Genomic DNA, 13,495 nt, shown 5'->3' with positions numbered 1-13,495 from the left:
TGGGTCTGGCCTTGCTTCTGCCATGGATATTTGGAACATTGTATAACCTGTATCAAAAGCTGGAAGAACTCTGCCTGGCCTTCCCAGCTTACACCACCATTTGCCTGCAGCCTGGCCTGAGCCACTAAGAGCTATCCAGTCTCCCGGATGGTTCCTTATTCCACACTGCAAGCCTCCAGGTCATCCATAATTGCTTTCTTGACATTTAGCTTGAAAAAGTGACAAAGGGTTTAGCATTTTGATTTCTGGCACTAGATCCTGTCCCTGCCAATGGTAGCATGAGCCCTGTGGGGGGCTCTGTACCAACCCTCTACCTCTCTGGGTGCAAAAGACATATATCTATATATCTATATACCTATATCTATATCTATCTATCTATCTATCTATCTATCTATCTATCTATCTATCTATATTCCATGGACCTGACCATGAGTTACGAGTGTAAATAAGTTAGCCTTTGTAAAGAGTACATGAAAACTGCTATGAGTAAACATGGTTCCTAACTGCCAGCCTCAGAGTGCAATGCTTCATGCAGGTCACCATTTTCAGCAGCCCCAGCAAGGATGTGGGGAAGGTTGGGCTATCAGCTGACTCCCTTGGGCCCTAGGCTGAAACACTCTCTATGTAGGCACTGGGATATAGAAGCCAGGAAACCCTGTGCTGGCTGGTCTAGCCTCTGCCACACTGTGCAGTCTGGACCTAGCCTTAGCTTATGGAATCTCCCTCCTCCCTCTGCCCTGCTCAGTGAGGACACAGCACAGGAAAGGGGTTGATATTTAGAAGTAGTGCCAGGCCCAGATTACATAAACAGGGCTTGCTTGATTCTAGCCAAACACACTTGGAGGGAAGGGTGAGAAATGTTTTCTCTATGGTGGAAAGAGACTTAAGAAGAGAAGTTAAGACGCCTTGCTCTCCCTGTTCCAGATTTCAGAAGTTGTTGCATGGGGATAGGTGGCTTGTGCTTCTGCTGTCCCACTGCAACCATGGAGGGCCAATGTACCATAGGTGGCAGAGCTAAAAACCGGGAAGAGCCTGGATCTCAGTGTGGCTCCTTTGACTTCTGGTTCTTCGGGACACTGACTAAGACACTGTAGCTCAGTTGGGCATTCTGATCTGCACGGCCCAGCTATCCAAATAACTCAGCCAGGCATTTCCAGCCATTGGCCTTGGAAATTTGCCTCTCAGGTGTGTGTGTGTGTGTGTGTGTGTGTGTGTGTGTGTGTGTGTGTGTGTAGGGGCACTGGACAAGTTCTAATGTTTCTTTCAGGTCAGACCTTCTGGTACATCTTCAAGTACTACAGTTTGCAGACACCTCTGTCCTTGTAATCGTTCAGTGGGGACAATGGCCCTCTGGGAATTTGCACCCCTCACCAGTCCAATACTAGCAGCTATGGTACATGCTGTCATTTAATTTTTAGGATTTGGGGTCCCTTCCTGCAGGTGGCTCTAGCTTGGACTTGCATCCACCACAGTCCGAAGTCGGTGTTCTTAGTCACTTTGTAAAGTGCCATGTCTGTCTTGACAATTCACCTTCTGTCACCTTCATAGTGTTTCCCACTCCTGATGCCCCACTGGACAAAAACTGGAAAGAGTTCACAGCCCTACTCCTGGCTTGGGGTGAATCCCTACAAAACTCTAGCGGCAGCTGGCTGGCTGGACACAGAAATGGACAGTCATCTGCAGGCTGGGGCCAACTGGAACAGCGCAGCGTGACCTGTCAGAGCTGGTCAGCTGGAGGCGTGAGGCAGGAAAGCCTGTGCTTTTTAGCTTTCCCTGACTGGGGTTTTGTGGTGGCAGAGCTGTGTAGCCAGGGAAGCTCACTGTGCTGCCAAGAGGCCCTGCAGCCCGTGCTAGCTGGGTCACGGAGGTGATTAATGCACAGAGAAAAGGGCACGGCCAGCTGCCCCTGCTAAGGAGCCCTGATTTACCAGGTGCTGTCTCCCTCATCAGAGGAGGTAAACAGGTGACAGCAGGCACACAGTGCTTCCCTCTGGCTGGAGCTGCACTGACATGGCATCCTAAGGTCTGAATATGCAGGCTAGGGCTGCCTCTTCCAGAGTGCCTGGGTGGGAGAAGCAGAGGGCTGATGAAGGAACAGGTAGAACAGCTGGAGGAAGAGGAAGGAAGGAGTGATGAGTGGTCTGAGAGGAGGGGAGGGTGGAGGGAAGAAGAAGGGAGGAACAAAAGAGGGAAGAAAGGCAGAGGAAGGGAGGGAGAGAAGAATGTCCCAGCCTCAGGACCAAGGATTTACTTTGAGGGCAGAGAAATAGGAACCGAAAGGGACATAGCACCTGGATTACCCATGACAATAGAGACTTCCTTTTCCTGGGCCAATCAGGAGATACAATGAGCATATCTAAGGAAGCTGAGTGATGCTAATTTGACAGAGCCTGCTGAACCTCTTGTCTAGGTTGCTTGAAGCCCCGGGGCCCTGTAGTCCCTGAGGTGTTGTTGCCAAGTATGAACCAGGCTCATCTCTGCTGCACTGTAACATCAGAGGAGACCGGGCACATTGGGAGGGACGATGGCCCCAGACTCTAGACTGGAGGTGGAAACCTGGACCTCACACATTCGAGGCCAGCACTCCCCTGCTGGGGTCCACAGCCAGCATCTAGTCTCACTGTTCCCAGTCCTTGCCACTGGAGGGGGAGGGGGAGTTCCCTGAGATTACAGAGGGGTGGTCACCTGGCATGCGACATTCATTTCATTATCTGCTCTTGTTCTGGGTGTCAAGGCCAGTCCATGTTCATCTGTTCCTTATGCCCTCATGTGGCAAGGTCATCAGTAGGCATGGCCGGGGCACTCTTGATATGAGCAGGTTCTTCTTGGCTGGCTGCCTCTCTTCAGTGCTTACAAGCTTAGAGACCCAAGACATATGAGTCTCAGGTAAGTGTCCTGGATCTCCAGACAGACTTAAGGCCCCCTGACTCTTACTAAACTCTGATGACCCATGCCATCTACCTCTTAAGAGACTGTCAGATGCAGGGGTTCACAGGAGTCATGTGACAGCTCACAGTGTCTCCTGCCTAGGTTAGACCTCCAGCCCCTTCCTAGGAAGGAGGGGACATCTTAGGTGGAACCCTCAGCGCAGAGTCTTAATTAGAAAGGGAAGTGGCCTCCCTGTTTTGAATGCTTAGGTTCCCAAGGACTGCCATTACAAAATACCCCAAACTAGAAATGTATATTGGTACAGTTCTGGGGGGTGGGGACAAATTCTGATGTCAAGTGTTGAACAGATCGTTGCTTCCCTTTAAAATCTATAGGGGATGCCTCCCTGTCTCCTATGACTTGTGGGCAAGCTTTGAGAATCCCAAGCTCATAGATAGCAGTTCTGGTTTCTCTGTCTTCATGTGATCCCCTTCTCAGAGAGACACCAGCCATTTCGGAGTAGGGTCTAACTCACGCAGTAAGACGTCCTCTTAGCTAATTATGTCTGGAATGAGCCTATTTCCAAACACAGCCACACTCTGGGCAGCTGCCTACCCCCTACATGCTTGCTGGTAATGGCTACCTCTCATCAAATATTTATCCCAGCACTCCCAGTCTTCCATCAGCCTCCAGCATCTTGTCAGGCCTGGAATCTGATTATTAAGGCTGGTCATGAGTGAAGCAGGCTGACTACAAAGTGCCCAGGATGGAAAGGGGGGAGACATCAAAGCCCCGTTCTCTCCCTTAAAGGTCGCCTTCATTCTGGAAGTGGAGGCCTCCTGCAGGGGACAACCTGGGGAGTTGGCAGGCCTAGCCCTCAGTGTGTCTCCTGCACTGAGGGGCAGCTCTTGCTCCTTCCCTTCCTCTCACTAGGGCAGTGGGCAGGAAGGTCCAAGCCTAGGGCCAAGGGGCTGGCCCCTGGCCTTGGGTTTATGAAAGCAAATATCTACCTTGCCTGGCTTAGAGCTGTGACTCGCCACTTTCAAGGGAAGCCCTGGCATTTCATCAGCGGCCTCTTTGAAGCCTGCCCTTTGCAAAACAAAGAAGAGAAGGGAGAAAGGATGGCAGAGACACAAAGGCTTCCTGGACAGGCTCGGGCTGGGGGTGATGATCCTGTTCCAGACCACTGTGATAAAGTGAATTCATCATGAAGGAAGTTATAGGCATCTTTTGGTTTCCCAGTGCACATGGAAGTTAGGCTCATAGGATACTGCCCTCTGTGAGGTATCCAATAGCTTTATGGTAAAAAAAGAAAACCATGTATTTACCCTAATTGAAAAGCACTGCTAAGAAATACTAATGATCATTCAAGCCGAAAGAGAGTGGGGACAACAGGCTTGCTCAACACAGGTTGCCACGAACCTCCAATTTGTCAAAATGCAGGATCTGTGACCTACAGCCAAGCAAAATACACACACACCAGGTATGCCTGCACTATATTCAGTCTCTGAGACCCTTCTCTGTGGCTTCACTCATTACATGGGTGAAAGAGCCTGCCAGGCAAGAATCATGCCTTGTGCTTAATGGAACCCAGGGACCAATTAACCACAAGGAGAGCCGATGGGCCAAGCCTTTCTAAACGAGTATCAGGGAACTCTTATATCAGTGTCTGCTTTCTCCTTCCCCCAAATAAAAGACAAATGCTATGTCAATGCTTCTAAAAAGTGATTCTTTATTTCTTGAAGTCCTGAAGCAGACCCATCTATCAAGTGAGGGCAGACACTCCAGTTCACAAACAATGTGTTTCCCCCTTCCTGGTACTCCCTGCAGCTCTACGAGGGCTGTGGACTGCCACCGCATCAGAATCGGCCCTCCACACCCAGCAGCTGCACAGCGGCCTCCTGCACAGCCTGGTGGACACTGCTGACTTCTCTCTGGGACAGTGTCCGTTCCATGTGGCGGTAGGTAATGCGGTAGCAGTGGCTGGTCCTGTGTGTCCTGTTGGGGAAGGAGGAAACGCAAGTAGGTGAGTGGAGACCATGTCTGCACATGGGCTGACAGCAGTAGGGATTACTCTTAGACAGTGGTTGCTATGTCACAATGGCATGGCAGCAGCTGCTAGGAGCAGCCTTGCTAAGAGTGGGACAGGATCCAGGCATCAGTCATGTATGGCTACAGAAATATCAAAGGCCACTAAGGACTACCTTTCTCCAGTGTGTGAGAAGGTGATGGTTAGAGACACAGTAGCTTGAATAAAGGAGAAGCTGGTCCCAACATGCTGTGAGGTGGTCTGACAGAAAATGGCCCCCACAGGCTCATAGGGAGTGGCACTATTAGAGGTGTGGCCTTGTTGGAGAAAGTGTGCCACTAGGGATGGGCTTTGAGGTTTCAGATGCTCAAGCCAGACCCAGTGTTACTCTCTCTTCCTGCTGCTTGCCAATCTTGACCAGGAGAGGCCACAGCATCTCCAATTAGGCAAGGAAGGACTGGGCCTTCTGTCATGCCAGAACCTGGGGCAAGTGGGTTTCAGATAGGCTAGGCACTCTGGGAACCCCCTCACAAGAAGAGTTGATAGTCCCCCGCGTGCTTCCTGGGTCTTCTTGGTGTTTTTGGTTTGTTCTCACAGGGTGCTCTCTCCTTGTCTCCCTCCTTCTGGCTTTAAGTCAGACTTGGGTACAGACAGAATAAGACATGTCCATCTTGGAGACAGAGAGCATCACTGTTCCCAAGATAGAGCTGTGAGCTCAGAAGGCAGAGGGGACTTGTCCAAGATCGAAACAGCAGGACAGTGTTATAGGAATGGAGTTAGTGCCAAGCAATACAGCAGGAATATGAAATAGTGTGTGTTGCTATGAAAAGGTGCAGTGGGTTTCCAAACCACTAAATGTAAAGTTACTGCATAATCCAGTGATTTCTAGGATTATGCCCTAGAGAATGGAAAGCTCAAAGTAAAAGTCAGACAAGAGTTTGCTGCTGAGCCTTGTGATCGGGTCTGTAACCCCAGGTAGCTGGGGAGGCTAAGGCAAAAGGTTCACAAGTTCAAGGAACGATTGGACTATAGAGTAAATTCAAGGCTAGCCCTGGCAACTTCATGAGCTCCTGTGTCAGAATAAAAGGAAAAAGAGGGCAGGGCCTATAGGTCAGTGGTAGAGTTTACCAAAGATGTATGAGGCCATAGGTTCAATTCCTACCCCACCCCCACAGAGAGAGGTAGGGGTGGGGAGAGAGAGAAAGAGAGAGAGAGAGAGAGAGAGAGATTTTCCTAAAAGCTGTATGTCTAGTTATTACCAACAAATGAATGGGTATTAACAGATTTAGTATAGGCAGAGAATGTAATTCCAATGACTGGAAACTAGGTGAACTTCAAAACCAAAGTAGTAGAAGCTACATATCACACACTGCATGGTCCCACTGTCTAAAACATCCAGACTAGAAAAGTGCCCAATGGCACTGCACTGTATACTTTCAAAAGGACTAAATTCACGTTATGTGAATTTCATTTCAATCGGATAGAAATGAAACCTAGAGAGTGTGGTTTCAGAATAGTCTTTCCTATCAAACTCAAGAGCTCTGTCAAGCATCCTCCCCCTCACCTCTGAGCTCTTCCTATGACTTGGATCCTGAATCTCACCAAAGGCCTGGTTACTGGGAGGTAGTGGGGCCTTTAAGATGTAAGGTGTAGAGGGGTACTTAAGTTTACTGGGGACAGGTTCTAGAGGGCAGATAAGGGGGGCTCAGCTCCTTCTTTCTCTTTTCAAACCCAGAACAGGGTAAATAAATCTCTCTGATCATGTGCTCCCACTCTAACATGCTTCCATAGGCTCAAAACTAATGAGTCAATTGTTCATGGACTGAAGGCTCTAGACTATGGGCCCAAATAAACACTTCCCCATTTCTCAGGCATTTCTGATCGTGACAGAAAGCAAACACATCTAACTTCCTCTAAGCAGCAATATAGTTTTAAAACAACCAAGCAAGATACAACAGAATAAGCCTTATATTTCTGTCTGACTCAGAGAGGACACAGGGATATCCTGGATGACAGGATATTCTATGAGTGGGACACATAGACAAGGAATGCACTGACAGTGGTCTTCCCTACTGGAGCAGTACTGGGGTCTGGGCGGCAGGCGGTTGCCATGGCTTTCTATCCAAGCCATAGGGCCTGGCGTTTGGGATGAGTCGAGTCAGCTGTATAATCTGGAGCTTCATAGGCAAATCAAAGTTCACTTTCATGTACTCCACAGTTTCTACTTGTGAGAAAAATAAACAAGATTATCTATTGTTCAGTTAGGGAGGTCAAATCCCTTTGTTGACAAGGTGGAAAAGAGTGAAAAAAACAATTTCCATTGCCTTGTAACACTGGCTGACTGTACAATGTGTGGTTGCTGGGTAGAACTGGGCTTTTTGCCTTTTATATATATATATATATATATATATATATATATATATATATATATATATATATATATATATATATATATATATATATATATATAAAAACAACAACAGAGATTTTAATAAATACCTTACAGTGTTTTCAACCAGAACTATTCGTTTATAGACTGCGTTAGTCAGTCATTCAACAAAAAGCATTTTGCAGGCACTGTACTCAACAGAAAGGAGCATGGAGAATCTGCCATCCAGCAGTAGGCCAGTTGGCAGTAAGAGGGCTGGCAGCCACTTGGCAGTGAAGCCAGCTGTGCCACTCTGCAGGTGACAGGAACATCTAAGGGTCTCTTCGTCAGCACATGGGAGATACCATGTGTGCTGGCATGGTGCTGTTCATCTAGTTACAGAGTTGGACACTGAAGAAACCAAAAAAGAAATCTGGGTCACTCTGCCTGTAGACACTGGACACAGGCAGCCATATGTGACCATCCTTGTCTGCTCCTTAGTGATTCAGGATGCTCTGCTGTGCCAATACCACCACCGTGTGCTTTTCCCAACTAGCCTGACATCACCCCCTAACCCCCTTTCAGGGTCTAACTGGGGGAAACAAAACACATGACTTGCTTTCACCTCTGTCCTGTTCCCTGCTCCACTCTGAATGCCAAGGCTTACCCAATTCCACCTCCCACCCAAGTCCAGATGCTCAGGCAGAAACTGAGAGCCAGGATGGGCAATCCCATGTGAGCTATGGGGAGAGGAGGCAGGCCAATGGGACAAGCCAGCAGAGGGGGATTCTGTTTTAGTGCCTCCTCCTCCGAGACTCCTAACTTTAGACCAAAGAGAAAGCTGCGTGGGACTGAGCACAGTCAGTCGGGATCAGTGAAAGGACTGTCAAGCTTATGCCTACAAGGGCTTAGCAATCCCCCAGGGGATGAATCCAAGGAGGTTTTAACAGGGGTTGAGAGGACCTGGACCCCATGCTTATTGGCATAGTATTCATAAAGTCAAGATATGTGATTACCATAAGCATTCGGCAGGGGATGAATGGGAGAAGAAATCGAGGAGAACACATACTCAACGGAATACTACTCACTCTTTACAAAGGTCTGATGGTGTCATCGCAGCAGTGGTTGGCCCCAAGGATGCTATGCTCAGTGGAGTAAGACAATTACAGAAGGGACACAGTGTATGCTCTCTCTTATTTGTGGAACCTAAAGAAGCTGGTCTCACAAAAGAAATAGGGGGGCTGCCAGGGCTGGGGTGGGGACGAAAGAGCAACAAAGTTATGGGAGGTGAAAGGAACAGGCTCTAGTGATCTGTGGCAAAGCAGATGACCCTGTCTAGTGACCCTGTTTTGAATATTTTACATTATCTACAAAAGGATTTTAAATGTTCTGAAAACAAAGAGATGATGAATGTTTGAGGTGACAGATATGCCAAACATCTTGATTACTATACCATTACATAGCTCAAAATATCATACTGAATCCTATAAATATTCATATTTGTATCAGTTTTAATGTGAAAAAGCTGAGCAATAAATATTTTAAGACAAAACGAAATAAGAGTGATAAAGTGAACCATCATCAGAACTACTTGAAGGTTGACTAGTACTCCCTAGCTCAAAGTATGCGGGAGGGGGGATTTTCTGAAGTGGTACAGGGCTATGGAACCTTCTGGAAAGAAGGGACAATGGGTCAGAGTCCCGGTGAGGGAGGGAAGACTTCTATTATATAACCACTGGGTTTACCGTGGCAACCAAACTAGCTCTGAACTTGAAATAAAACCCTTCCTCACATGCAGCCCAAACCTAGCTCCTACAGCATCCACAATAGTCTGCTTTTCCATCTGTGACAGAGCAGCTACTCTGTGTTCTTGGATGGTGTGCCTGACACCTCCCAGAATAGATGAGGCATGACCAGTGGGCACTGCAGACACTGCCTATCCATCCACACGGAGATTACTCAGTGCAGAGAGATGTTGTCCAGAAGAGTTCTACTAACAAAGTGAGAAAGCTGGGTCCTTGGCTTCAGATCCAACTAGTCCCTGCTTATCAGAGACAAAAGGTCAGCCTGGTGTCCCATGTCATAACCATTCTGCTCAGGGCATTCAGTGCATCCAGAGGCTTGTTGAACCAAGACAGGACCACGGGGTGGCAAGATGAGGGAGGAGACAGCTCTATGTCACTTCCAAGGATAGGACCGAGAGCTGCCAGGATGTGGGAGAATGGAGAAGAACCTGACTTTGTAGTTGAGAGAAAGTTGGTTCCAATTCCTGTTCTCTTTGCTGTGAGATCTAGGGCCTTCTGCATGACCTCTGTGTCTTGGAGTTCTTGCCTATGAAGTAAGACCTCCTTTTCCTTCTTACATCTCTGAGACAGATGGAAGAGCTTGTCCCAGTGAGCTGGCCCTGATGGCTGGGGCATGGGTGAACTGCTGGAGGGTATCAGTGAGGAAGAGCTGACCCCATCACTCCTCTGCTATGAGGTGGTCTTGGATGGGGGAAGATGCCTTTCATCCCCTCACTACTGAAGGCAGACAGGAGAACTGACCCCAGAAGAGAGTGTAGGAGAGCTGGTTCCACAACTCACCTGACACAAGGTGGCATGGGTCCCTCCCCCCTTCCCAGGAGCAATAGTGACAGCTGGCCCAGAGGAGAACTAGCCCTGCCCCCTCACTGGCTGTAGTGCTCTGAAGAGCTGGCCCTGATGGTGAAGTCAAGGGTGAGCCAGCTCAGGGGTTGTGAGTAGGAGAGTTGGCCCAGCCAACTTGGGAGAGTGCTCCCCACAGCTGCCCCTGCTCTGACTCTGACTGGGCAGCACAGTGGAGTTATCTCTGGAGGCATGGGTACTGGTGAGCTGGCTTGAGGCCATGAGAACAGAAGAAATGACCCTGCCTCCTGCTGACGGTGGCATTGGGTGGCACAGCCAGAGCAGTGCTAGAGAGCTCACCCTGGTGGTTCACTGACCAGCTCAGCTACCACCCAGGCCCACATCCAGAATTGGCCCACCCCCAAATCCATATCACTTGCAAATGGTTGAGATACGTGAATGGGCCACTCCTGCTTTTCCAAAGCTGCAGGATCTCCATGACAAAGGGCAACAACAGGATAACTGGGAGGAGTCACAGTGAGGATCCAATATTGATGGTGTCACAGAAACAGAGACCTCGAACCAGACCAAATGACTCATTGTGGGACACACTGTGACATACTACTACAGCTTGCACGATGAGATGTTTTTCGATGTTCTTTTATTGGGGGTGGGGGGAATTCAAGAGCAAAGAGTAGATAAGAAGGGATAGGGAGATGTGTAGGACTGGGGTGCATGGTGTGATCAAAGAATCAATAAAAAATAATTTTTTAAAAGAGGATAAAAACAGTAAAATAGAACAATTGCAGTTGTGACTATGTAACAAAAAATTTCCACTGTCGGTGCTCTTGAGCTTTGGGCCTTTATTAAATTAAAGTCTACTTGACTCAAGGACTTATATCACACAGCTGGCCTGATATGGGGGAGAACAGCTAGATGATGTATGGGTGGGCAGTGTACATAGCATAGATGCTGAACAGACCATGGGTGACAGACCACAAGACTCCATACTGCTCAAAGCATGTGAATTAGGACTCACCAATTATTTACTCCTAGAATTTTAATATTTTTGGATTATAATTGACATCATGTAACTAAAATGAAACTAACATGAGTGGGTCCTACTCCTCCGCTGCACACACAATCCTAGCTGGTCAATATTTAACCTCTTAAATGAATCTGGAACTGACACTGGTCTGAGATAGCCAGAGCTATTCCTGACAAAGCATGAAGCATAGATTTGGGCCTGATCTGAATAAATGGTCCAGACACTAAGTAAACCAGACTACTACTGCATTCCCTGCTATAAACAACCACAGAGAGAAAATAAAGAAGAAATTCTGGTAATAAGATTTGGTGGGTGGGAGGTGGAGCCCAGGCTCTTGAGCTCGGGCAGTGAAAGGCAAAATTGGGTGAGTCACCTTGCATGGTCTCATTTTCCTTAGTAGTGAGAGGTGGGCTAAGTGAGCTTTAATTTTTTTCTGGCTCTAATAATCTAAGACTAAACAGGAGGGAAGAGAGACTCTGGAGGAATCTAAAATCCGCAAAGAATGAAATGGAAGGGCTGAGATGGCCATGAGGTGATACTGATGTGAGGGGATACTAGAAGAATGGAGAGCATCAGGCTAGCTTCACCAGTGGGAGTTACTGCTTGGAAGATCAAAAAGGCATACTCTGTCCAGTAGTTCTCCAGTCAGTCATCCATCAGATACTAAGGCCCCTGCTCCATCCGCATCCCACCCCTCCCACAGCTGTATCAGTTACTTTTGCACAGCCACGATCAAACACCAGACAGATAGAACAGAGAAAAAATTAGTTTGGCTCATGGTTTCAAAGGGTTTGGTCCACGGTTACTTGGTCCTGTACATTGGACAGAAGGAGGCTCATGTCATGGCTGACAGGAAGTAGAGACAGGAGTTAGGGGAAGGGCCCAGGGCAAGATATATCCTGAACTATATGGCCAATCTCTTGGCTTACATCACCTTCTAATAGTGTCGTAATATAAATATATCAATAGATTAAATTAGTGATTAGGTCAGAGCCCTTAGGATACAGTTCCCCAAAAGGCTGGCAACTAAGCCTTCAACACATGAAGCTCTGGGAGACATTTTATATCAAACTGTAACAGTAGCAAAGATGCCTGCTGCCTGAGTTTCAGAACACTTTGTCTTCTTGCCCTAGCGTTCCCTGGAGACCCTTCAGAGCTGTGCATTTCTGTAGTTGTCAGCCAGACGAGGAGCTAGCCACAGATAAGTGTCTCCCTGCCACTGCCAAGATTCCTAGCTCCCAGAGGGCTTGCTGTTCCTACGAGTCAGTCATAAGAAACTGGACCAGATGGTTCCTCTGACAGTTTCTGCCTGGGGAAAGACAACTCCCATGCAGGCCATGATAGAGGCAGGACCAGCAGCTGGGAAAGGAACCAAGCTGGGCCACCCCCACCGGTCCACTCACTGGTCAGCCTCAGTCGGCAGCTTAAGAGACAAATTTTACAGGCAAGAAGTGCTTTTGAACATCAAACACCTGCCAAGTCCTCTGGGAAGTTCAAAGCACCCCAGTTTTTTTTTTTTCCTCCCTAACTCTCCCCATAACTTCTGGTACTCTTGAGCAGTGGCTTCTGCCAAGCAGGCATAGGGAGGGAGGTGGAGTCCAGGCCTCCTGCAGGGTGGGGCTGAGGTTCTGGATCTTTATCTGAGTAAAACTGAAAATAACTACTTTCAGAAGTCTTTTAATGGTCTCTCTTACTACTGCTTCTCAGCTAGGCTCTGGGGCCAGTTTCTAATCTGATACAGGTTCTTATTCTACAATATAGATACGGACTCTAGAGGTTTTAAAAGACTGTCTGAGAAAAAAAAAAAAAGACAAACCAGGGTAATTGTTTCAGACATTTCAGGCTTACTCTTAACAACTGATCTTAAGGTATGCACAGGCAGCGTGACAGAGCCTTTGCTGTGGCCTATGAAGAAGACCCAGGTGATCACACATGATACATGTGACAGCATGGATGCACACCTAGGACTCAGCATTCAGTGAGACAAACCATAAACCAAAGGCCAGCACCGCATGACTCTGTTATGCAGAGTGCCTAGGACCCAAGTGTACAGACAGCAGGGGCACAGCACTGCCAGTGGCTGGGCAGGTGAGCGGGGACAGGTGAGCAGGGGCAGGTGAGCACGGGCAGGTGAGCAGAGGCAGGTGAGCATGGGCAGGTGAGCATGGGCAGGTGAGCAAGGGCAGGTGAGCAGAGGCAGGTGAGCAGAGGCAGGTGAGCAGAGGCAGGTGAGCATGGGCAGGTGAGCATGGGCAGGTGAACACTGGGCAGGAGACACAGAGTTTCAGGCTGGGGAGATGACCAAGTTCTAGAGATGGACAGAGATGATGGTCACACAGTGTGCACGTGCTCAATGCCACCGACATGTACACTCAAGAATGGCAGAAGTGCAAATAACCCCATTAAAAAATGGGGTACAGAGCTAAACAAAGAATTCTCAACTGAGGAATAACGAATGGCTGAGAAACACCTGAAAAAATGTTTAACATCCTTAGTCATTTGGGAAATGCAAATCAAAACAACCCTGAGATTCCATCTCACTCCAGTCAGAATGGCTAAGATTAAAAATTCAGGTGACAGCAGATGCTGGCAAGGCT

General features: G+C 48.1%; 1 protein-coding gene across 4 annotated transcripts in view; it reads right to left on the bottom strand.

Annotated features, from left to right (window-relative positions):
• Positions 1-4,580: 4,580 nt before the first annotated feature.
• Positions 4,581-13,495, bottom strand: part of Fars2 (phenylalanyl-tRNA synthetase 2, mitochondrial) — a 412,552-nt gene continuing 403,637 nt past the window's right edge. For all 4 annotated transcript variants that reach the window (XM_029547418.1, XM_029547417.1, XM_029547419.1 and 1 more), the window contains one exon: positions 4,581-4,866. In XM_029547418.1, the coding sequence (XP_029403278.1) occupies positions 4,728-4,866 (139 nt within the window). In that variant the 3' untranslated portion in view covers positions 4,581-4,727. The remainder of the gene's footprint in view (positions 4,867-13,495) is intronic.

Source organism: Mus pahari, chromosome 16, assembly GCF_900095145.1.
Source record: "Mus pahari chromosome 16, PAHARI_EIJ_v1.1, whole genome shotgun sequence".
Taxonomy (NCBI): domain Eukaryota; kingdom Metazoa; phylum Chordata; class Mammalia; order Rodentia; family Muridae; genus Mus; species Mus pahari.
This window is presented reverse-complemented; position numbering and strand designations above follow the sequence as displayed.